Below are 24,025 nucleotides of genomic sequence, written 5' to 3'. Positions count from 1 at the left end.
TCCGCAACATTTCACTGAAAGATGGTGGCCTTTAAATACGGAGGATGACGAGCTGGGCCATTAGGGCTGATCTGAAGAAGTGTTAGGAAAGTCTGGGATCTTCCAGAAGGATCCAGAACCGGAATATCCTGGCAAAGAACATCATCCTTTCCATCCCCTGCTCTCCCATCCCTGCCCCAGTCATAGCCGATCCATCCTTTTGCTTGGAGCCACTGATTATTCTTTCGCCAGATGGCTGCCATCCTTTGATGACACAACTCCCCTGGGAGCTCACCGCCTCTGGGCAAACTCGGTACCTCTGAGCACACTTCCTTATCGAGTAGTGCAATCTGACTCCTTATAGCGCTCATTTCCTTTCCTTTTGGGGCGGGCGGTTAGGTATGGCATGATAGTTGGTATGGCACATGGGCTTGGGGCCAGACAAGCTTGGGTGCTAATACTAGCCCTGTTCCTTACTAGCTGTGTGATTTTGGGCAAGTAAAGTGGGCCTCACTGAGCCTCAGTTACTTTACCTATAAAATTACAATGTATTAGGAACTCTGGGAAGGCCCAGAGAATTGGCAGCCATGTTCTTCACTGCACAGTTAGTTGGGAGGATAAAATGAGATGGTTTACTAAAGATGCCCAACCGACGTCCACATTCCAGACCGTGCCCTGCGGTTGGACCGCTCCTCTCCGAGCATTCTCACTCGGATCTGTTTCCCCGCAACAGCAAGTCGCTTTGCCTGTCAGGACCTCAGTTTCCCCAGTCGTAAAGTAGATGAGTAATTCATAGTTAATGAGGATGTTGGATGAGTTCAGACACATTGGGTGAGCCGTGTAGAGTCCCCGGCCCATAATAGTATCTCAGTACACTCAAGCAGTCTATAATTATTGTGGTCTGTTGTACTAAAAAGGCAACAGGCTTAAAGATTACCTCCCTCAAGAGCCTCTTAGAAAATCTATAAGTGCTTGAAGGTGGTCTCAAGTTCATCTTGCTCAGCTCCCAGGTGGAGCTTGAATGCCCTGGGTGCTGAACTTCCCAGTGGATGGTGTACCTGGGTCCAGCCACCATGTCTCCTCAAGTGGCTGCCTTCTCGGGGACAGACTGTAAATACAGGTCTTCAACCTGGAGAAGGATGCCATCCAGGAAGTCACCTTATCCCGAAACCTGCCGTTACAGATGTGCAGTGTGTCAACTAGGGTGAGTTTTCCCTCAAAAGTAGTCATGATAGAAAGCTAAGCAGGAAGGAGGGAAAAAAAAGTCATGTACTTTTGAGCCACCCAGGGCAAGTGCTTTTGGGGATACGATATATGTGCATGTATCGTTTGTTTATATGAAGTTATATGTATCTCCAGTTTTGGTTCTGATCTTGTCATTTCACTTTAGCACTTGGGCATTTTTTATTTAGCTCCCCACCATTCGTGAGCATCCATTCTAATGGCTTTCCCAGTCTATATTTGTTTCCCCAGTTTTTATGATAAATAATGCAGTGGACATCTTTGTGCATGAGTCCTTTTTCTTCTTTGAGGCGATATTCATAGACTTTGTTCCTCAAAGTGGATTACTAGGCCAGAGGATATGCGGGTTGGTAAGTCAGTTGTGATAGTGCCAACTTAACATTAGAGAAAGGTGGCAGTGGATGTGACAGCTGAGGGGACACAGTGCTTTGGAGATTCTTGTGGAAGAACTCCGTTTGGGAGAGTTGACAGGGTCGAATGCTGCCCTCTCATCCTCTGTCTTAGCTGGGTTGGTAGTTGCTGACTTGTTTTGTTTGCACTAAACACTTTGGGTCAAGCAATGAGCTGGTGGCTGGGGTATTGACTCTTTTTTAAAAATATATTTTATTGATTTTTTTTACAGAGAGGAAGGGGAGAGGGATAGAGAGTTAGAAACATCGATGAGAGAGAAACATCAATCAGCTGCCTCCTGCACACCCCCCACTGGGGATGTGCCCGCAACCAAGGTACATGCCCTTGACTGGAATCAAACCTGGGACCCTTCAGTCCGCAGGCCGATGCTCTATCCACTGAGCCAAACCGGTTAGGACTGGGGTATTGACTTTTATGTGCCTAAAACACATAGTGCCCATGATCGCAGAGCCTCACACTGGGCCTGACAAGGCAGCAAGAAGGCTAACACTCGTGAAAGGAACTTGAAGGTTGTGTTTGAACACGTGACCTTGAACGTGTTACCTCTACTCTGAGCCTTTATTTTCCCTCTGCACAACAGGCTTTCTGGCTCAAAAGACAAGGAGAAAGTACTGTATTTTGTGCACTCAGGTGTTGTCCATGAAGTCAATCAGGAAGGGAGATTCTGGCGTAGTTTTGAATAGAGTGTTGATGGTTGCCTGGTACAGGGGAGGTCAGTGCTTTGGATAGACTTCTGAGAATGATATAATATCTTCAACTGTCTCTTCTTAACCGTTAAGTCATTTGACTTTCTTCAGTTTTAATTAAATGTGGGCATTTTCCGTATTCTGCTGCTTTGGCCATGAGGTATGCTAGCTGTTGAGGTTGTGGTGAGTTGACGTTTTGAAATGAGTTTTACAGCAATGAAGAAATTACGATGGTAGCAAGGAGGACGGTGGTAGCCATCACTTACGTAGCACTTAGTCTGTGCCAGGCACTCTTCTAAGAGCCTTACAGTTATTAACTCTCTTTATCACTTAATGATTTCATTAAATCAATTCATTTCATGAAAGAGAAGCAAGACGTGGGAGACTGGAGCCAGAAGAGGGAAGGAACTCGGTGTTTGTCTTGGAAGAAGAACTGGGTTTGATTCTCACCCCTGCCAGTACCTAGTGGTTTTGGGCAAAGTCACCGAACCTCCACTCCCTTCTCTCTGAAATGGAAATCACGACTCCCACCTTGTAAAGAATTAAATGCAGTAATGGATGTAAAAATCTCATCAATTACCCTGGCCCGTGTTTCTAAGTGGTCAGAGCATCGGCCTGCACACTGTGAAGAGTTATGAGTTCGATTCCTGGTCAAGGGCACGTACCTGGCTTGTGGCTTCACTCCCCATCCCTAGTTGGGGCACTTGCAGGAGGCAATCAATTGATGTCTTTCTCACATTGATATCTCTCTCTCTCTCTCTCTGTCTCTCTCTCTCTCTCTCTCTCTCTCTCTTTCTGAAAAGCAATGGAAAAATATCCTCAGGTGAGGATTAACAGCAATAAAAAAAGAAAACTCGTCAATCACTAAACAAATCTGGGGCATGGATAGAAGGTGTTATTGCTACCTCGCCCCACACTCAGCTCTGGGAACCTGGGTCATCTTCCCCTTTAAGGATGCTGTGTAGATGCTTTCTATGTGCTGGACCATGTGGTGGGCACTGGGGAATCCAGAGGCATGGCCCCTCCCAGGGAAGATGTATGGTCCAGCTGGGAAGACAGGTCATAAAAAGATGACTGAGTGTACCAGCTGGTTGATCAATACCATTTGAATGGCCCAGGCAATAAGTGCTTTAAGAAAACAGGGGAGGGAGGTCGGCAGTGTGGCTTGGGGGAGGGGGACTGGTGCTTTCAGGGAAGGGGAAGGGCAGAATGTAGTGTGAAACCAAGGCTTCCATCACAGCCAGGACAAAGACGTTTACAGGATGGGACATGAATGCTCTTGTCTTTTATGATGTGGTTCATAAAACAGCGCCATAAAGTTCCCGCGTGAATCTGGAGTAGTAGCCCTGAAGGTGGGAAGCCCTGAGGTGCTAGGGGTGTTCTCCCCTCAGCCAGCCCAGCTGGCATCAGACTTTGGTACCACAGAGCCTCCACTCCTGGTCCTGATGCACACAGCGTTCTAGATCTGCTTAGGAGATGGTTCTAGAGTGGCCATTGATTGCTTGTGTCTTCCGAGGAACAGCTTAGGGACAACCAGCCTTCCACATTGTGAATTTCCCGTCAATAGCAGATCTCAGCCAAGATCCGAAGTAAAAATATGCGGGCAGGCCACCCAAACATCCCATGTGTTGGGAGACTGGGACTGGTTGGCCAGGCTTCTGTTTCTCAGACTTTCAGGGCCCGCTTCGTGGAGCTGTGATTCTACTGGGGAGTGAGGGAGAAGACACAGTTCGAGGGAAGGTAGTCCTTCCCTGTGAGGAGGTTACAGTCCATATGGGGAAACTGGACTCAGGTGGACCCCTTTGGTGACCTGTGCGGGACACAGCCATCAAGTGGTTGCAAATCTCCAGGAGTTTCCTGATCGGAGCTGATCACCGGTGGGTTTGACCTCACTCAGCTCCATCCCTGCTTTCCTTTTCTGTGCTCTGTATGACAGGGAACTGCATTTCCCAGGTACCCTTGCTCTCTGGACTTTGAATAGTTTAGCAAGAAGGATGCCAGCAGGTGGGAAGAAGGGGCAAGCCCAGGGTATTTCTCCCTCCTCATTGTCTGCCTCTCATCGTTTCCTGTGTAGCTCCAGCCCGTCTGTGATCCATTCCCATCGGGAAGCCTTTGCTGAACAGCCCCAACTTCTGGTAACACCACCTCCTCCCTTTCTCTCCCCAGGCCTAGAGGTGGTAGCAGCAGCTTCCTCATATGGGAATCCTTGGTTGCCTTCCTGTCCTCTGTGTGACTTCTCAGCCCATTCATCACCCGTGTGCTCAAATCCCTATATTAAATCCCCTCCCGCCCCCCGGTTTGAAAGACCTAGAGTGGCTTCTATTTTTCTGGTCCAGATCGTGTAGGACATACCACCCAGATCAGGCCCCTTAGGACATTTGGCTGTGCCCACTCTGAGTAATCCCATGGAAGGCATTGTAAGATCGTGGCTGCCCTAATAAATTCAGGCTACCAGATTCTCCCCACCCCCCTGCAAAGAAAACAGAATTGTGAAAGAATTTCAGAATTGTCTGGCTGTCTGGATTTCTCAGCAGGTGCCCATTGGGATGTGTGGAATTACAATCTTTCTTTTCTTCATGGTTCTCTCATTTTGTAGGAAAATGGGTGACTCCTTCCTTTCCAACTGCGAGAAGAACTATTTTGATGTTTAAAAAACTCATGCAGTCATCCTCCCCCCACCCCCCACCCCCATTTGCCTGGGCTGTTGATCTTGTGATATATTTATAGAGATTGTGGTTGGCTGACCAGGAGTTATTTTGCAATAGGAATTTGTAAGATTTCTACTTTGAGCATGTGTGGCAGACTTTTCTTTAAAAAAAAAAAAAGAAAGAAAGAAAAATTCTTTCTTAGAACATTACTGTGTCCTTCTGTAATAATCTGTCTTTCAAACCAAAGTAAGCCTTGTGTTTTACACGTAGTTTTCTTCTGCGTGCATTTCGTTGTCTCTGGTCTTCTCTCTTCTTTGAGATCTCTTTACGCTGAATTTTAAAAGGCCACAGCTCCTCCTTCATGTAGGGATGTTTTTACAAATGAGAATGTAAATCATTAGAAAAACAGTGCTGTGGGGGTCAGGAGCCCTCAGTTTCTCTCTCTATAAAAGGATGGTGTTGGACTAGATTTGAGGGGGCAAGCATGCTACCATCCCCAGCTTTACCATGCTCACTGCAGACATCAATAATCAATCACCGCACTCTTCCCTAGCTGAGCTCTGATGTGGCCTCAGAATCCTTGTCCGCACTTTGTCCCAGGCAGCCACGACTGCTTGATCAGAATTAGCACTGAAAATGAAACCTGTTTGCCATGCTTGGACTGGATGATTTCCTAGACCCCATTCACCACCATGGTTCTCTAAGTATTGGCAGGACAATTCCTTTATGTTTCAAACCAGTTGACCTTTATTAAGCCCCTGCTGTATGCTGTGGAGTCACAGAGGAGCTGTCTATTAAAAGCTGGCCGTGCCCATAGAATTTGCAGTTTGGTTAGGAACAAGGCTGCAGAGAGTGGTGGTGTCCCCAGGTGTGCTCAGGCATGCCCTGGGGCCTCCAGGAGGTTGTCCCTGTGCTCCAGGAAGGCACTTGGGATCCAGCTGGTCAGAGAGGACGGCAGTCTAGTCAGGGGAAGAGCATAAGCAAAGACAGACACAACAGCATCAACAAGTTTCTGAACTTGGGGAGTCCTCAGAGCCCATCCATCTGGTCAACATTCTCCAGTTAATGGCTTAATTTTAATAAATGATATAGCTAAAGTTTAATAAATTTTATATAGCATTTACTATGTGCCAGGCATTATTTTGAGAGCTTTACATCTGTTAACTAATGTAGTCCCAAGTAACTGTGTGAGATGAGTACCATTATTATCCCCACTTGACAGATGAGGAAACTGTCAGAGGGTGAAGTGACTTTACCGAGTGTCACATGTCTCCTGAGTTGTGGAGTCAGGACTTGAGCCCAGGCCACTCTAGGTTCTGTGCTGGGAACTGTGCCAAGTAAGTCTTCCGGGAAGGACCCGAATATCTTGGGGACTTTCTATAGTGTATTAATTTTGGTCACCGCCATCAATGTAATCATGACATCCTTCAGATCTGTGGCTCATGTAGTGCCGTTGGCACTAGCTGAGAATGTTAGAGACTCCCAACCTAATTTATCCACCCAGCTGCTGTTTTCGGAGGGGTTTTTACCCTCTATTTTACATCAGAGGAAACTGAGGCTGAGAGAGGTGATGTGACTGGAGCCAGGTCACCCAGCTCCTAGTGGCCCAGACCACTAGGCCCAGGTCTGCCTGACTCCACGTGTTCCAGTTGGGAGGCCAGCAGCCTCATTGGATGGAAGGGCAGAGGGAAGGTCAAAGGGAGCCTCTGACAGGAGTCAGAGGAGGGGGTCTCAGGGCTGCCCGGACATCCCTGAGGCATCACCGTGGCCATGTCACAGGAGCCCTTGACTTTGCCCCTTGAAGAGGTTTGAGGACCCACGTTTTCTTCTTACTGCCTTACTTAACAATACCTAAGGGGTGATTTTTAAAAACCCTGTCCCCCAATTCTGAGTTCACTAATTTGGATCTTATAAGCCCCCTGTAAACCTATTTATAATAGATTTTTTCCCTCGTGAAGCAAAAAAGTTTTCCTTTTTTTTTTTTCTTTACATCTCCCCTCGCCACCCCCCGCCCCCCCACTTCCTGCTGATCTGAGGCGAATATTTATCACGTATTTAATGAGTAATCTGAGTCCTGGCCTAGTGAGGCTGCACCAGGACATGGTTTATGGCTGATCTGGTTTTAACTCGCTCCAGGCGGTTTTCCCTGGAGTTTTCTGTAAAATCATAAACCTGGAGAGAGAATTTTTGTGGAATTCAGTCACATGACTTTCTCTTTTGTAAATTGAGAGATTAACTGTGTGACTGAAGAACTGAGAAATTTTTCGTTTTGTTTTTTTTTTAAAGAAAACAAACAGCGGCATTTATGCAGAGGAGCGTGTCCACCCTTAAAGACGGGGAATGTCAGTCGCCAAGGTCACCTGCCGGGCCTTTCAGGCAGCCTGGCATAGGGTTTGAGAACATGGACTTGGAATCGAGCATCTGAGCCTCTCCCCAGCTGGTCCCTGCCAGCCTCTAGCTCCTGTCTCCACAGCGGGGCTGGGGACAGTCCCTCCCACTCAGTGTGGTTGATGTGGTGCGTGCAGGGCCCCAGCCCAGGCCTGGCAGACAGGGGGTGCTCAGGTGATGCTGGACGCCCCGGGATTGCTGGTATTACCCCCGTCGGAGGCCTTTTATGCTGGATTGATATAGCCCAAGCTGACACTGGATGTAAAAGCCCTGAAATAAGCATGCAACTGACTAACTCAGTCCTCGTGACAGGCTCTGAGATGGGCACTTAGCATCATTCCCATTTCACAGAGGAGAGGGCTGAGGCAGTGAGAGGTCCCGTTACTCGCTGAAATCCCACCAGCAAGTGTCCAGGCCTGTGCCCCACCGGACTCCCAGGACCACCACCCCTGCGCTTGGTGTCCTCCTGCACGGTTTGGTCTTGCAGCCTGAAGGCTTTTTGACTGCTGGTCCTGGGGAGGGAGAGCCTCAGCTGACCCTGGACTCTGACCCCTAACTAGTCTTATTGCCTCTTCGTCTTGCCCCTTCCAGCAACCCATTTGCGGACAGAATTCTGATTACGTTTCTCCCCTGCCCGAAGCCCTTCCTGGTGGGTGAAGGGTAGAAGAAAATTCCTTGTAGTTTCTCTGCAACTCTTCTATCAATGTAAAATTATCTCAGGATAAGAAGTTCAAAAACACACACAACACGAAACAAAAATACCCCAAACCTTTGCTGAGCCCGGCCACAGGAATAACGTCACAGTTTTTGATGCAAGGGTAGAACGCTGTGATCCAACCCGGCTGGGCGTTTAGAACTTACACACATTAAACAACCAGGAACTATCTCAGAACCTTGGGATCCAGATGTGGACGGTGGGCTCCAGCTGCAGTGGCATCCGGCTTCCGGCATCCGGCAGGCCCCTGGGAATGAGAACAAGGCCCGTGGTCTGGGTGGTGAGTTCCTCACAGCAGCCCAGCGGAGGCTACTGCCCCTCCTCTCCGAGGCCAGGACTCCCTCTCCTTCTAAGGTTTGTGAGTCAGGCCCCAGGCGGGGAGGTGGGTCCATCTTTTACTTCCATCCCTCCCAGGTGCCCAGGTCTGTGCTCGGAGGAGACCAGGCCCTCCACACACCACAGCTGCAGCAGTTTATTGTTTAAACCTGCCATTTATTGAGCAACTACTGTGTGCCAGCTCCATCCTGGGTGCTCTGCACACTCTATCACCGGTGATCTTTGTCATTCCTTATAGCTCTCATTCCTGGAGTTTTCTCTTCTCCACTGCCATCCCTGACCATCATTATCTCTTTCCTGGAAGGTGACAGTGGCCTTCATGTTGGGCTCCCTGCCTCCATACTGCAGCCAGCAGTGGCCTTCAGAGGTACACGTGCCTTCTGGGGTGGCCAATGAGCCTGGGAATAAAGAGAGGCTCCCTGGCCTGGTTTACAGGCGCTCATTAATTACTAGCGGTTGGTGGTGACGACAAAGACAAGGCTGATGGTGATAGTGTCAGTATTAGGGTCCTGCTTCAGTCTGCATGGCTGCCCACCGAGAGAGGAGAAGGACCTGCCTAGACCCGGAAGCTTAAGTGAAATACACAAGGCCTGTTGTGCTGGTTCCATTTCTAGGAAACCTGATTTATTTCTTGACACTTGACCTCAGACAGCAAGGGCTTGGGAAGAGGCAGAAGGGCAGTGTAGCCAAGAGGAATGAAGACGTTGGTCATTTCCCGGGGGTTCTCCCTGTAGTTGGAACCTTGGCCAGTCGATGATGGCATCTCCGGGGCCTCTCTTAGCCTCTGGCCTCTGTCCTGGAGTCGAGCTGGCCTGGCATCTCCGTCCCTAGTGTCAGTGGGCTGGTCCCCTCCTCTGGAGGTGAAGGCCCTCAGAGAAGTCTGCAGCCCTGTGGGGTTCAGTGCCCGAGGCTACCCAGCTGGCAAGGTGGCACCCTTCTCCTTGCTCCCTGGCACCCAGCTGGTGTTAGCTCCATTTGTGTTTAGGTTTTACGTTTCCCTCATTGAGCAAGGCTCCGTGTGCCCTGTTCTAGCATCCATCCCTCGCGAAGCCCTTCCCGAATCTGCAGTTTCACGGGGTCCTGTTGTCAGAGATGCTCATGGCATCCAGACTTTTCAGAGTGCACATCTCAGTGGGAAACTATAAATCGATAGCATGTGCTGTAATGAAGTAATCACTGCCTGTCTCGCTCACGATTCTTGTTGCTGTTGTGTCCCCGGTAACTACCCTGGTGGCCAGCACATTGTAGGCACCTAGTAGTTAGTATCTGGGCGAATGACTCAGGAACCATGTCTGATTCATCTCACTGTCCATCTCCCAAGGCCTTGCTCAGAATCACACATCTATTATGGACTATATCAATATCTATTGAAAAATGGCATCACTGATCTGAGTTCCAGTTTTTTTTTTGTTTTTTTTTTAACTGAGAGCCTTCTCTGGCAGCTTCTACCACCCCTCAAGCTTGGAACCCAGGGCTGGCAGTGTCTCTGAGTAACTGTGTTCTCTTGGGAAAGCAAATATACAAAATTAAAAGCCAACTACCACATGCTAGAAACATATTGCTGAATGTGATCTAAGAAGCAAGGTCTAATTTGGGATTTCATACTATGTTTAGTTTCCTGGGAATAGAATCCTCTTTCTAACTTGCAAAGCTATTGTTCAGGGTTGGCGCAGTCACCCTGAAGAGGTGTTTCAGGAGCACCTGGTGAGTAGGGCGGGCGCTGCTGGTGCTGGATTTGGGGCCCCGCGGTAGATAGGAGAGCAGTTCATCTTCATTGTTTGGGGCCAGGTGTGATTTCTTGGTCCTAGAGAATGAAGGTGTGTAGAACACATGTGAACCCTGGCCGTGACATTGATCCACTATGTGACCTTGGACAAGTCACTTGGCCCCTCTCGGTACTTGATTGGTTCTTGGTCAGAGGGGGATCGTTAAACTGCAGTGTCTCCTTCTTGGGGTTGTCTGTGTAACCATCTAGAAAGTGCTGGCCGTGCTGGTGATTAATATTTTTATGCACCAGAGAGATGCAATTCCATTTTTCTTGGTGCTAAGACACAGGATTTTTGGAATCTTCCTCGACTCTCTCTCATTCGTCACATCCAGTTCATCAGCAAGTCCTGTTGGTTCTACTTTCTACTATATCCAGAACCCAACCCTTCCTCACCCGCTCACTGCCACTCCCCAGGTCCCAGCCATCCTCATTTTTTACCTGGGCTGCTGCAGTAACCTCCTCATCGGCCTCCACCCTTGCCCATAGTCTGTTCTCAACACAGCAGCCGGAATGATCTTTTAAAAACGAAAGTCAAATTGTGTCACTTTGCCAAAACCTTCCAGTGGCTTTGCAGAGTAAACACCCAAGCCCTTCGGTGGCCTACAGGCCCTGGGCTGACCTCCCGTTCCTCTTCTCCTCCCGTCCTCACTCACTCCCGCCCTTGAGTCTCCGCACTGGCCATTCCCTTTCCCAGACACCACATGGCCACCTTCTCCCATTGTCTGTCTACTCTGATCACTTTACTTAAAGCTGCCACCCCCTACTCCTCCCCTCGTTTCCAACCTTCTGATTATTCCCTGTCTTTCTCTGTTTTCCTTTCCGATTACCCCCGTCTTTCTCTGTTTTCCTTCTATACTACTGATTACCTTCTAGCATACATATTTTTTACCAACTTCTTGTACGTAATGTTACTGTCTCCCCCATTAGAATGTAAAGGCCATGGGAGCAGGGATGTATCCCAATGCCTAGAACGATGTCTGGCGCATAGAAGGAGCTCAGTAAGTGCTTGTCGGATGAGCACTGAGTCCCGTGCCTCAGTGGGAGGGAGAGGAAGTTCAAGTGAAATTTGAGGATCCACCGGATGTTGGAAAGGAAAGAGAGAGGTAGATGCGGCTTGCGTTGTCTGGGACACACCCGTCCTCCTGTCCTCTGGCAGGTGCTTCTCACAGGTGTGCCGCCTCCTGCAGGCCTCCAGGTCAAGGGCACTTGGTTTCACTCCTGAGGCTGAGCACCTTCCTTCCTGCAGGGTCCGTTGGACCAGTTGGCCATGTAAAACAGAATGTATCGAACTAGCATGCATATATATGCATGAAGCACACACACGTGCTGTGGAGTACCATGCGTTTGATATTTGTGAGTGTAACATCCACGCAAGTTAGTAAGAAAGGAGGCAAGACTCCAGGGGCGCCATTCACTCTTCCCTCCCGAGGGTGGAGGCAGCCCCTGAAGCAGTGAGCCTGGGGGATTCGGCCTGGTCCACCCAAAGCTGAGCACCGTGCTCGACACATAGTAGGCTTTCAAGGAAATACCTGTTGATCGAATAAAGGAGGGGTTGATTGCTTCAGGTCAATTGCTCTATTTCATCCAAGTACAATTGCCAATGCAGTTCATCCTTCATCTAAGCAACCTCATGATCTGTGTTTCCTGAGAAATAATAACGGATTTGACCCTGTTTGCTGTGTGCTAGGCCCTGAGCTGGGTGCTGGAGACATGGCCACGTGAGAGATGTTGGCTTTGTCCAGGAGGAGGGCACCATCTGGGGGCAGGCAGGCGCTGCAGGAACCGTGGTCCTAGTCCGGTTGAGTTGGCGAGAGGCACTGGTGGTGGTGTGTTAGGAGGGTTGGCCAACGGGGAACAGGATAGATCCTCCAACGGGGAACAGGATAGATCCAATCTGGTGCGGGAGCGGGGAGTCATCGCCCTCTCCAGAGAGGAAGCAGGTTTGGAGTTTCAGTGGGGGAGGGGAAAGGCAAGATCCTAATTAGACCCCATGGAAATGTGCTGTGCCAGGCCCTGGGCTTGGCCGGCCGAGGTGCCATGTTGGAGATGCCCCCTTCCAGCGTGGGGGCCCCCTCCATCCCCTCTGAGCTTGGGGAACCGTGAGCCCCCACATGGGCTGTGGCACCCCAGCCTCCCTGAACCTCTGGCTCAGCTCTCTTTTCCAAGAAAGGCATTTCATTCTTTGAGATCAGGCAGCCAGGGCCCAAGGAGCTGTTTTCCTCCATTGTGCAAGCATGACAAATCATTAATTTTTGATTGATTTGCTTAGAATTATGGGCGCCCCAGCATTCTTTCCGCCGCTGAACAGCTGTATAACAAATGAATATATCAGTGTGCACAAAAGATTGGAGATCTAAGAGAAGCCATTATATTGGCCACCCTCCCCCACTCTCACCCCTTCCGGGGCAGTGAAGGGAGGAAATTTTTACCAGAAATTCCTCAAGTGGCTTAAAGGGGGGGAAAAAAAGCCTTTTTATAATTGAATTAAATCTTTATCTCTTCATCTTGTGCAGCAGATTTCCAAATACACACCAGGTCCCCACGTGCTTGGGTTTCATCCATCCAGGAGGAATCTTTAATAATGAAATTTCAACTCGTGAATTAAAACCAAAAAGGAAAAAAAAAAAAAAAGCAAATTCTGCCCCTCCTATTTGCTTTTTTTTTTTTTTTTTTTTTGGTCGCTGCTATTCCTTTAAGATTTTGGAACCGTACCAGTGCACTAAATGTGACCTCCATAACTTTTAAATTAAGAATTTATGCTGGCTTGAAATTTATGAAATATTTCAGCATGAAAGAAAGCCTTTTTCCCTCAGGAAAATTGAGCAATAAATCACAGCACTGTGGATTTACTGCCCCAGAGCCAGCGAGAGATAGGATTTTTTTTTTTTTTTTGCTTCATTCTGAAAAAAAAAAAAAAAAATGTAATCATATAAGACAGCTTAGCTGCTATCCTCCCACTCTCTAGAATTTTTAATTTCAGCTGTTTCTGCTTGGATTTATTTCCAATATTCCTGCTCGGCTTTTCAATTTCCTCAGTTATTAAATTTTAATTCAGTGCATTAGCATTTAAATTAAAAAAGGGTTTATTTTATCGAAATCGTTGGCCAGCCCCCTTCCCGTAGCACACGAATTGCCTGTTTCTGCCATTTGCACAAAATGTGAAATGCAGCTAATGTATTACAACTTACATTTGCACAAATTTAGAAATAAAATTTCTGGGTTTGGAATAATATTTTCTTTCCAAGGAAATCCTTAATAAGAGAATGGAAAAGAACAACTTAACATTCATTTGGGGAGGGAAGAGGAGGGTTGAATGAAACCAAAAATAGCCTTGCTCAGGTTCTAGGGAGAAGCCGGTGTATAAGGAATGGATGGGGCTAGGAAATGGGGACAGGTACCCTAATGGGGAGCTGGGGGGTCTGGGTACCTCTACCCCCACCTCTGTGAGAGTGAGCAGGAGGGTCTCTCATGGCCCACTGTCCCCAGCACATTTCATTGGCCATCGAGGGGTTTGGTTAAGGTTGGGTCAACTCCACATAGAATGACTGAGATGGAAGTCGAGGGCGGAGATGATCTGATTTAGCTCTCCTGCTCCTGCTCCCATTCTTGCCTCTGGGCAAGCTCAGGTCCAGGGACAGGAAAGCTTGCCCAAGGTTCAAAGCGAGACCCAGAGCCTGGGCCGGAAGCTGCATATCCTCTAGGAGCACATGGCCCAGGAGCAGTGGCGACAGCAGTAGAGTTTCCATTACGTAAGCGGTGGAAACACATGCCTGGCCTGCGCTTCGTACTCTGTCTGCACCGCCGTGCTCAGTGGTGGGGGGTTAGGTGGAAGCTCCTGAGATGCTGACTTGCAGCATGGGATTCAGATCAGGCCTGAGACAGGCCGGGGAGACCCCTGATGCTGTCCAGGCCGGCTCTGCAGCTGAGCCCTGCTACGTACTTTTACCTGCGCTACTCTGTGTACGTTACCTGGGTTTAAGTCTCATGCCAGCCCCAGGATGGAGGTCCTGGGATTACTCCTCACTTTGCAGATGAGGAGACTTGCCTAGGAGCGTTCAGCTAGAAAATGGCAGACCCAGGACTCGAACGCAGATGCCTGAGGCTAAACCCTGTCCTCTTAAACTTCAATTCACATTGAGACCAAGTCAGATTGCACTGAGTTTGCGGTTCAGGTTGGGTCCCCTGAATTTGCTGGTATTAGGATCTTTGGGCCTAGGAAAATGGCAGTGTCCGCGGTGCAACGGATTCGAACAGTAGGGGTCGCTATGACGTATTGATTGGTGAGGACACACAGCAAGCTGGCCTGGCATCTTAGGGAGCGCTGCAACGGAGAGTTGGCGCCTTTAGCACTGCGGGCTTGGACCGGGGCTAGGAGGGCCCGAGAGGCCGTCCTTGTCATTACGGTGGGTCTAGACGCGGGCCGCGTGCTGTGATTGACAGCTGCTGTGATATTGACAGGTGCTGTTTTCGACAGCTCTGGCTTGTGCCCGTTGCCCATCAGCTCTGCTCCTGCCAAGGTAGCCCTCCTCCTCCATCGGTTTGTTTTCCCTTGTGCCACCACCTTAGTCTCTGCAAAGGGATTTGTTTAGACAACGATTTGAACATCTTTATCCGCACTTTGTCTTTATTTTATAAAAATGGGTGGAAAACGAAAACGAGTGTTGGCTAGCAGTGATACAAAGCTCCAGTATCATAAGCATCATAAAAGGGCAAGGTAGCTGGGGATAATCAGGTGTGCAAAAAAAACACACCAGACTCTTCTCTCGTACCCCAGCCACGTGTTCCCTGTATTTGAACTCGTCAACTCCGCGTGGAATTGTGAAGGAAAGGGACAACATTAAAAATATGTATGAAATGCTAGAAATCGATGGCCAGAGTTGAGGCTGGAAGGCGAGAGGCCATTTGGGGCTGTACGGTTTGTTTAGGCTCTCTGGGGCAGAATTCCCACCCCCTGCCACTTCCGCCTCTTACGATGTGGACGTGAAAACAGTGTCTTCCCGCTCGCTTTCCCGACAAGTTCTGAGGAATGCAGTGTCGGAGAGGGGCTGTAATGGATCCTGTTCTTCTGTTCCCAGTGAAACGATATGCAAACCATTTTCTGCTTTGTTTCTTCTGCTGAAATAATACACCGGCATCCCATTAATTTCTCCGGCCCAGGCCTCGTGCTTCCGCCTCCCCTTGTGTCCTTCACCTCTCTACTTCCCTCCGGTGGACAGTCGGGGTGGTGTAGGCTCACCCCATTTCTCCATTAGCTCTCCCGGCTGTTGGGGGACAATAAAATATTACAGAGCTGAGAAGGTAGGCGCTGGAGTCACCCAGACCTGGGCGTGCAGCCCTGGGGTATTGGATACATGGCTTGAGGACCCTCTGTGCCTAACCTGTGAAGTGGGAATATTGTGTATGTGTGTTGGGGGACCCATTGAGAGGATTCAATAAGCGGCATTTAATGTCATACACTAGCACCTGCTGGGAAGTTCTCCAGGGGGAGCCAGTCTGGATGCCCACAGGGGCCAGGCTGGGGGGCTGTGTATGAGGCAAGAGGGAGAGGTGGAGACTGGAGAACAAGATATGTCAGCTGTAGCTGACTATGGCCGTGTGGGGACTGTGTTGCTGGATTAACTGGTTTTTAAAGAGAAGCTGAAATGTGGCCTTTGTGTGTGGGGGGGTGGGGGGGGGATGAAATGCCTTTATTTTTATATATTCACACTTTGGATTGAAGTCCGCCATCTGGTTTTGCCAGTTTGCAACTTCCCATGAGCACTCATCATAGGTAGCTGCTGCTGTGTTTGTTTTGGGTCATCAAGCCTTCATCCACAACGCTGAAATTCGAAAAGTTTGGAAACAAGAAAGATTTTCCGTAACCTGTGAAGTGGCAGGACTTGACCTAAGGGAGAAGCGGCTAGTTGCCCTCTTCATTTAGCCCAGGGGGGCTCCCTGGGTCAGTTTCACGGTAGAAACATCCATGCGCTTGGGTACTGGGGCCTCCCCAGACCCCGCCAGGGTTGTTTCCAAATACAGAGCACACGTGGCAACATGACCTTTCTAAGATCGGGAGGATTCCGGATCTGGGAACAGATGGGTGCCAGCATTTTGAACCTACATCATGTTAAATGTTTGCACCAAGCTAGGGGCTGCTGCTTCAACCAGGGGTGGTGGAGAGTCTGGGCCTTCCCCCATGTCTGTGGCCTCCGCCTCGAGGTCCCCCCAGCACTGGCCTGGGAGTCAGCGTCCCCAGGTCTGTGTCCCTCAGTCCTCATGAGACTTCAGGCAGCTTCCTCCTCCCCCAGGGCCTCAGTCTCTCCCTCTGAACCAGGATTTTATGATTTCTGAAAACTTAATTTGGTCAGCCTTACTTCCCCACCCCACCCCCGCCCCCCAATAAAGAGATTAGGAACCAGCACTCTCTTGCCTCCCCCAGCTCAGAGGGTTGGGGGACAGAATATTTTAACATAAATGAGTTTCTCCCCCTCCAGTTGGTAGGAATAAATCTGCGGCTACTGTTTTATTGGAAATCCCAGCTGAAAATAAAAATGGTGCAATTCAATCTCAGAGTTAGCTGGTTACTTACTTTTCACCGAGTCCCCAGGGTTCCGTGGTTGCTGGGTTTGTGTTGGCAATGGGTGCTCTGCTGGATTTAAAGGGCCAAGCCAATTTGGGGTTGGGGGTGTGCTGACTCCCTCTCACCACTGGGGGCAGAGTTTTCCAGCCTGAAGGAATGGAGCCCGGGACAGGGCCAGCTCACCCCTGTGTCCGCAGGCTGTGCTGAGCAGCAGCCTGGTGGGGCCCGGCAGAGGGTAGAATTCTGTGTCTCCCCCCTTGGCTAATGCTGGTGTTTGGGTTTCTTTTGCAGGCTGACGGAGCCAGTGCGGCTGGACGGAAAAGCACGGCGAGCAGGTAGGTCCACCCTCACCTCACCACGCCTCCCTCACAACGAGCAGCCACCTGACAGGTGTGCCTCTTCCACCTGAAAGGATGGGTGGTCCAGGCCCGTCCCCTTGGCTGAGAAGTATCCGCACTTCCCTGGAGGATGTACTGCTGTGGGCAGCACTTTCCAGACCTCCTGGTGTCCTCTGTGGGCACCTGTGACTGGAACCAAGGGTGACTCAATCCTAAACTGGCCTCTGGCTGCTCAAGTTGGGGAGGAAAGGTCCTGCTCAGGGTCACGTGATGAGTGAGTGGCTGTGTCGAGGCCTTGAACCTGCCAAAGCTGGGTGCACTCTCTACTCAGAAGTAGTGAGCTCAAGTGAGGTTCGAGCAAGGCTATCCCACCGTCCTCCCTCATTCATTGAGCACCTGCTAGGTTAGGCCCAGTGCTGTGTGCTACGGGCTCAGATGTATTTGATGCTAATTTATTCATCCAACGGGTATTTGAGTGTCTGCTGCGTGGCAGGGACTTTTCAAAGTGCTGGGTCCACAGCAGTGAACAGACAGGCAAGGCTCCATCCATCTCTCATGATTCTCACGCAGAAGTGGTCTTTGCCTTCATGCATGAATCTCCCACACCAGCATATCTGCCTGTTGTCAGGGTACAGCAGGCGGGTTTCCCCATAGTCCTAGTGGCTGCCTGGAGCTCTGTATTGAGCCTGAGCAGCCCGTGGCTGCAGGGGGAGGGAGAAGAGTGCTGAGATAGATTAGAGATGCCTGCCCAGTCAGGGGAGCGGGTAGGTGGCATGTGTGCCATCTCTTTGCTCTCTGTGACTAGCCTAGGCTTGAATATACTCAGTCATCGAGCCCCGTATTATTACCACGATGCCAGAATATACCCCAGGAAGGACCAATCCCAACCTCAGGGTCATGTGTAATTTGAAGAAATTTCTAATGATAATGACTACCATTGAGTCAGCACTTACATGTCAGCTCCCGACTACGTGACTCACATATATTAACTTACTATTAATTCATGTAATCTTTGTAACCACCCTAAGTGGGAGGTGCTCTTATTCCCACTTTACAGATGAGGAAACTGAGGCACAGAGACGTGTTTGGGGTTCAGGCTGCCCAGTTGGACGTGAGTAGTTCTGCCAGGATGCTCACCCAGGTCTGACTTCTCCAATGCGTATGCTTAACCATTGTGCCCTCTCACTTCTTGGTATGAAGTGATCGGTTAATAGGTGTTAGCGCAGACTGTTAGGGGCCAACGGCTCTGCCATAGGCCGGGGGCTTGTCAAGAAGGCAGGGACTCCAAAGGAGCTAACAAGTGAGTTTATATTGATTCTGTCAGTAAAGCTAGTAGTGCATCTTTGAAAGACCAAAGCAGTCATGTTATACAGTGACCCAGCGTTCAATCTGAGAAGTGACTTCTGCCTTAAACATCAAGAGAAGGCCTTAGCTGATGCTGGTGAACTTGACCCTGGCCTGGGTTAGATTGGCCAAGTGGGGTTTAGACTTGTAGGCACTTTGTGGAGCATTAGATACACCCCCCCCTTAGTCCCTGTTTCAGATGGGGAAACAAAGCCCCAAGGTTCCCTGGGGTCAGAGGTAGGCTCGATGGAATGACCTTGAAGGACCTGTGACCCTCTGACATGGGCTTCCACTGAGCTCCCAGCCGTGCCACAGCACGCTCTCTTACACACCACGGTCTGCTTTCGTCCCAGCACCTTCCTTTTGGCCCAGAACACCCAATTTCATTACTTCTCGAGAGGGCCTCTGGCTAAACCCCAAAACCAACAGCATGGGCTGCTCAGGAATCAGTGTGAAATTGAGGGGGACAAGGAGAGATGGTGTTTCTGATCCTAAGAGACAACCGAATGTGGTTTGGTTTATTTCCCTGTAACCCAACCTGGGTCGATTTTACAAGACCAGTGATCCCAGCACTTGAGGTTAATGCTGACCTGGTGTGCAGGTTACAAGTCACAGAGCACAGCTCAGCCAAACCTCACTTATTCTCAGGGCATGGGGGCTGTGGGGCCTTGGCTGTGGAAAATACTAAAGGAAATGTGGTTTTTAGAATCGAGTAAATGAAGCTACGGGCTTGCTGTAGTGAAGAATTATTGCCTTTTGTTGTCAGTTGAAGGTTTTCAGGCGTGGAAGGACTCTGTAGATAACCTACTCCAGCGCTCTCATTTGGAGATAAGGAAACCAGGGATGGAAGAGGTTAAGGGACTCATTTGTTCGTTGCCTAACCAAGTGATCAGGATTGAGTAGATAGGGAGATTGTTGGGGTGGGGGGGAGATGGAAAACCACTCTCAGTCATTCATTCCACAAATACTTACTGAGCACCTGCTAAGTGCCAGAGTCTGACCTATGACCTAGTGCTGGATGTATAGTAGTGAACACAGCAGACAGCAACCCTGGCCTTATGGAGTTGATGTTCTAGTGGAAGCGGGGGAGACATAATAAATGCATAAAGCATGTGGTATGTCAGGTGGTACAAAGTGCTATGGGGGAAAGCAGGGAGGGGGATTAGTGAACCAGAGGGAGTATTGCATCCCCAGGAAGGTGGCATTTGAACAAGGATCTGAAGGAGATGAGGGACTGAGCCAAGCAATCCTGAGAGAAGCACATTCCAGGTAGAGAGAATAGTAGGTGCAGGAATAGCAGGTGCAAGGCCCTGGGGCAGGAATTTGTATATCATATTGGAGCAACAGCAAGGAGGCTGATGTGGCTCTTTAGGGCCTTGGAGGTGGGGAACCACTGGGGGTTTTGGACAGAAGAGTGGCATGAATTTGGTCCTAAAAGCATCATTCTGGCTGCCAGGAGGAGAGTAAATGGCAGGAGACAAGATGTAGTAAGAAGTGTTGCTAATGTTCAGGACCTTGGAAGGTAGGCTTGGAAGTGGGTTTCTAAAAGGTTGTTTCAGTCAGGCCTAAGGAATGCAGTTTTGCAAAGCTGGGTCGTGTGAGTCCTGCATCCAAAGTGCACAGCCTCCCGCTGGGGCTTGGGAGGGTGTGGAACAGCCGTAAACCCCTGTGGCTCCCACTTCCATGCCTGGTCTGCCAGGCATCCAACTTCCTTGTCCTCTCTCCAGTCCCGCTAAGGGCCAGGCAGCTTAGCTCAGTGTTGAAGAGCCCAGACCGCCTGGGTTCAGATCCTGGCACTGCCCACCTCCTGGGTATGTGACCTTGGGCTAGTTACCTGTCTTCAGTTTCCCTGTCGCTAAAATGGGGATTCTATTAGTACCTCTCTGATAGTGCTGTCATTGATAATAATGTTAATAATAATTTAATGTTATTATTATTAAGTGTAATAATGAGATATATACCTTAGCACAATGTCTGGCCCATGGTAGATGTTCAGTAAATGCTTGTTTTATCACCACATCTCCACCATGCTAGATTCCATTCCTAGGAAAAGGTAACAGTGGGTTGGCCATTGATTTCTTGTACAGCCTAGACATTGGAGAGGGGGCAGGAGCGGGGGGTGTGTGGGTGGGGATGGAGCTTGTATTTGCTGAGGGCCTACCATGATCCAGCTACTGTGTTATGCAGTTTATACATAGCTCATTCGATCCTCCCCGAGGCCCTCTGAGGCAGTGATTGGCATCCCTCTTCCTTGGAGGGAATTGAGAAATAGACTTGTCCAACGTTACCCAAATAGTCAAATGGCTTTGGGCGAGGCTGAGTCTTGTCCTTTTTAGCCAAGATTTTCCACTGGTGGACCATTTAATTTGATAACCGCATGGGTGTGTGGCTGCATCATTATTTTTTGAATAACATAGTCTTGTTTTCAGCATTTTGGATTTCAGCAGTAAAATAAAAGTAGCCCTAAACTAACGTCATCTGCACAGAATTTCACAGTAACAGTGGGCCTAATGCTCATCAGTGACCAGTGTGGTGTTAACAGAATGAATCACTTGAGGACTCGGGGTGTATTTTAGGCGGCGTCTTTCCAACTTGACGTTAGGTGTATACGCCTGTTAATGGAGCTTATTTAATTTCCAGAAATGTGTATTCTGGAAATCTTTGGGCAAACTTTGGGCAAAGTTGGACCACAAAAATCGTAAAAATCGCAGGCTGACTTGGAACATTAAATTCCAAAGTGTGACAAGGAGAGGGAGCTGTTGCTTCTTTGGTGGGGAGAGTTCACTGTGCTTTATCGGGGACTGTTAAACCAAGACTCTGTAAACAGGGCAGATTCTGAAAATTCAGAGACACCCTTAGGTTTGCTCTGTGGAGACAGCCACAAAATGCAACTCGCTTATGCCCATCAAAATCCGGGACTCCTTTCTGCCAAATGGCACTGTGGCTCTCGAACTTGGGGTGGTCCTGCAGAGTGAAGTGACGGGCCTCGAGGGAACCTCGGCTCGGTCCCCCCGCTCCCCCCCCAGCTCGGATCTCCCACGTGGGCTCTTTGAGCGAGTTAAGAAACTTCCTGTGAAGCTGTGACTATCGGTTCAGAGCGCCTGGACGTCCTGCCTTGTCCTGAAGAAGCGCAGGCTTGGGAATGGCAACTGGGATGATCCGACCTGTCCACTTCTTGAGGTCCTTAACGACAAAGGCCCTTGATCTGAGAGAGCAACTCAGAAAATTTCCAGAACCTCATCGTCTGTCTGGCTCCGCCAACGGAGGAGAAACATCCTCACCCGTGGCTTCAGCTTCCTCCAGGTCCCACCCAACACAGGATGGTTAAGAAAGCCAGTGAGTGTCAAGTCCACCTTGATCACCCCCGCCTTCCCCTCCTGGGAGGGGAGGGTCTTGGCTCTCCTCTTCATCGCTGCTCCTTTTGTTTCGATCAGGCCTAAAAACCTCTCCTACACTCATTTATGAATACTCCATCCATGGCCTAAGAGCTCCTCTTTTTCATAGTGTCACCAAACTTTTCATATTTTGTCTGGCAAGTGCTTGGTAAGGAAGGGAGGGGGGAAAAAAACCACCATTTATTGACCCCCATGCTAGGCATCTCTGTGCTTTAATCTTCTACACAACCCTTAGTGGTTAGTGTTCACATCCCCGGCTTACACATGAGGAGAGGGCGGGGTGGGCAGGTTAGGGAGCTTCTAGTTATCATCCCGGTACCTTGGGAAGACCTGGACTATGTAGTTAGGAGTCTCATTGGTGTGTCAGGGGAGTGGGGTGCCTCTGGGCAGTGAGGAACCAGGCTGGGTCCTCCCGCTAGAGTGTGTGGACAGAGCTGCTGTGCATTACAAACCTCAGTATGTCATCAGCTGGCCTCTAGGACTGGCGGGTGGAGCGTGGAGGGGAGAGGCCAGATATCATGCCAGGGCGGGGTGTGTGGGCACTGCCATTGGAGAGATGGCAGCTGGACAGCTCTGGGCATCACTTGCTCGTGTGGGCAGCATGCTGGAGAGGAAGTGGTCCTGTTGGGTAGGACCTTTCATTCCAAGGAGAAAGTGGCCAGAGGAGTTGTACGAGGAAGGGATGGGAGCTAACTCACAGCCTCGGCAGGAAAGATCGTTGGTGGAGAGGGAGTGTATGTACATCATCCGGCGTGAGGACCCGCTTGGGGACTGCCTCACTCTTCACTGACTGAGTTACCTGCCCTCTGGGGTCTGCTTCGGACCCATGGGAGCCCCCAGAAGATGCAGAACCGTGGGCATGGGCCCCCCCTATGACCTGTGAGTGAGTGGGTCCCACCTGGGCAAGAATTCTTGAGTCTGCAGGGTCCTTGCTAACATTTCAGTGACCCGGGCCAGCCTCCCAGGTACCAGGGCACCCGTGAAAGAAACCTCCAGCTTTACCCAGTGTTGCTCAGGACTCCTGCTTTTCTCTATGTTAGGCTTAAATTAACCAGGGAGTTAACGCTTCATATTTAAATCCTCAGGCTGTCTTTCCGAGCTGCAGTGTCGCCCAGCGTTGTGGCTGACTGACACCACCATGGAGACAATTAAGTGCCTAAGACTGATCTCAAGCTAATGGTATATTTATGCGTTGTAGGTTGTTTTGAATTTCTAGACTGTTAAGAGTTGTTAAATAGGTTAATAGTTTTAATCTATTAATCTCAGCTCTTCTACTTGACTATTTATTAAAGTATATCAGTGATACGTGACAGAAATGGAGGTGCAGATAATTCTGAGGGTTATTAAGGCCTGTGTGGTGGCGTGAAGATTTGAAACACGGGAAGAATAGTAAGTACAGATCAGGCCTCATTACCGGGGTCCGTGAAAACGGGGGTTTTGCTGTAGGTTCCCTCTTTCTGTCCTTCCAGGATAGTGGACGGACATTGCGCCCTTTCTCCCCATTCTGATTTCCGTCCTTGTGGCTAAAGACAGGAGCCTCTTTTTAGCCAAAGGACATGTGTGGGCACAGCGGCCATTTTCAAACACGTCAAGGAGCGTTGGAGGTCAGCAGTGAACACAGCGCCAAGTACTTCCTTCTGTGGCAGAGATGATCCCCTGAATTTCAGCTCCCAGCACGTGCCCCGTTCTGTCAGGATACTGACGGTGCCGTAGGGGCCTCGGGAATAGATTCCCCATCTCTGGGAGCGTCTGGTCATTTGTTAATTTATTAGTTCATTCATTCAACAAGTTGTTGAGAAGAGAAAACAGAAATCCTCCAGATGATCAAAAGCCCAAGAGCTGGAGTTGGGCAGACCTGGTTGAATAGCGCGTTTGTCACTAGAAGGCTGTGCGATCAGGAAAAGTCACTCTGCTTCTCTGATCCTAGGTTTTCTTACCTGAAAACAAAACGGCCTACCCTGTGAGGCGTTGTGGAGTGAGGCGCCCTGCCTGGGCACCGTAGCCACGCAGTACGCCTCAGCTGCCCTGTTCTTGTTTGCGTCCTTTGCGTCATCATCGCCACCATCACCAGCAGCACCTCTCACCCTGCGTGCTGGTGTATTTATGTCGGGCTTTTTCTGTTTGTTTGTACCATTCAGCGGACGTTAACGGACATCCGCCAGGGGCCAGGCACCGGGATACAAGAAGCAGGGGGGTGGGGCCCTTGCCTCTGGCAG

General features: G+C 49.7%; 1 protein-coding gene across 1 annotated transcript in view; it reads left to right on the top strand.

Annotated features, from left to right (window-relative positions):
* The first annotated feature begins 14,393 nt into the window (after window positions 1–14,393).
* Window positions 14,394–24,025, top strand: part of ZNF618 (zinc finger protein 618) — a 59,456-nt gene continuing 49,824 nt past the window's right edge. The window contains exons 1-2 of the mRNA XM_028130734.2: window positions 14,394–14,426; window positions 17,024–17,067. Coding sequence (XP_027986535.2) covers window positions 14,394–14,426; window positions 17,024–17,067 — 77 coding nt within the window. The remainder of the gene's footprint in view (window positions 14,427–17,023; window positions 17,068–24,025) is intronic.

This window comes from Eptesicus fuscus, chromosome 15 (assembly GCF_027574615.1).
Source record: "Eptesicus fuscus isolate TK198812 chromosome 15, DD_ASM_mEF_20220401, whole genome shotgun sequence".
Lineage (NCBI taxonomy): Eukaryota > Metazoa > Chordata > Mammalia > Chiroptera > Vespertilionidae > Eptesicus > Eptesicus fuscus.
This window is presented reverse-complemented; position numbering and strand designations above follow the sequence as displayed.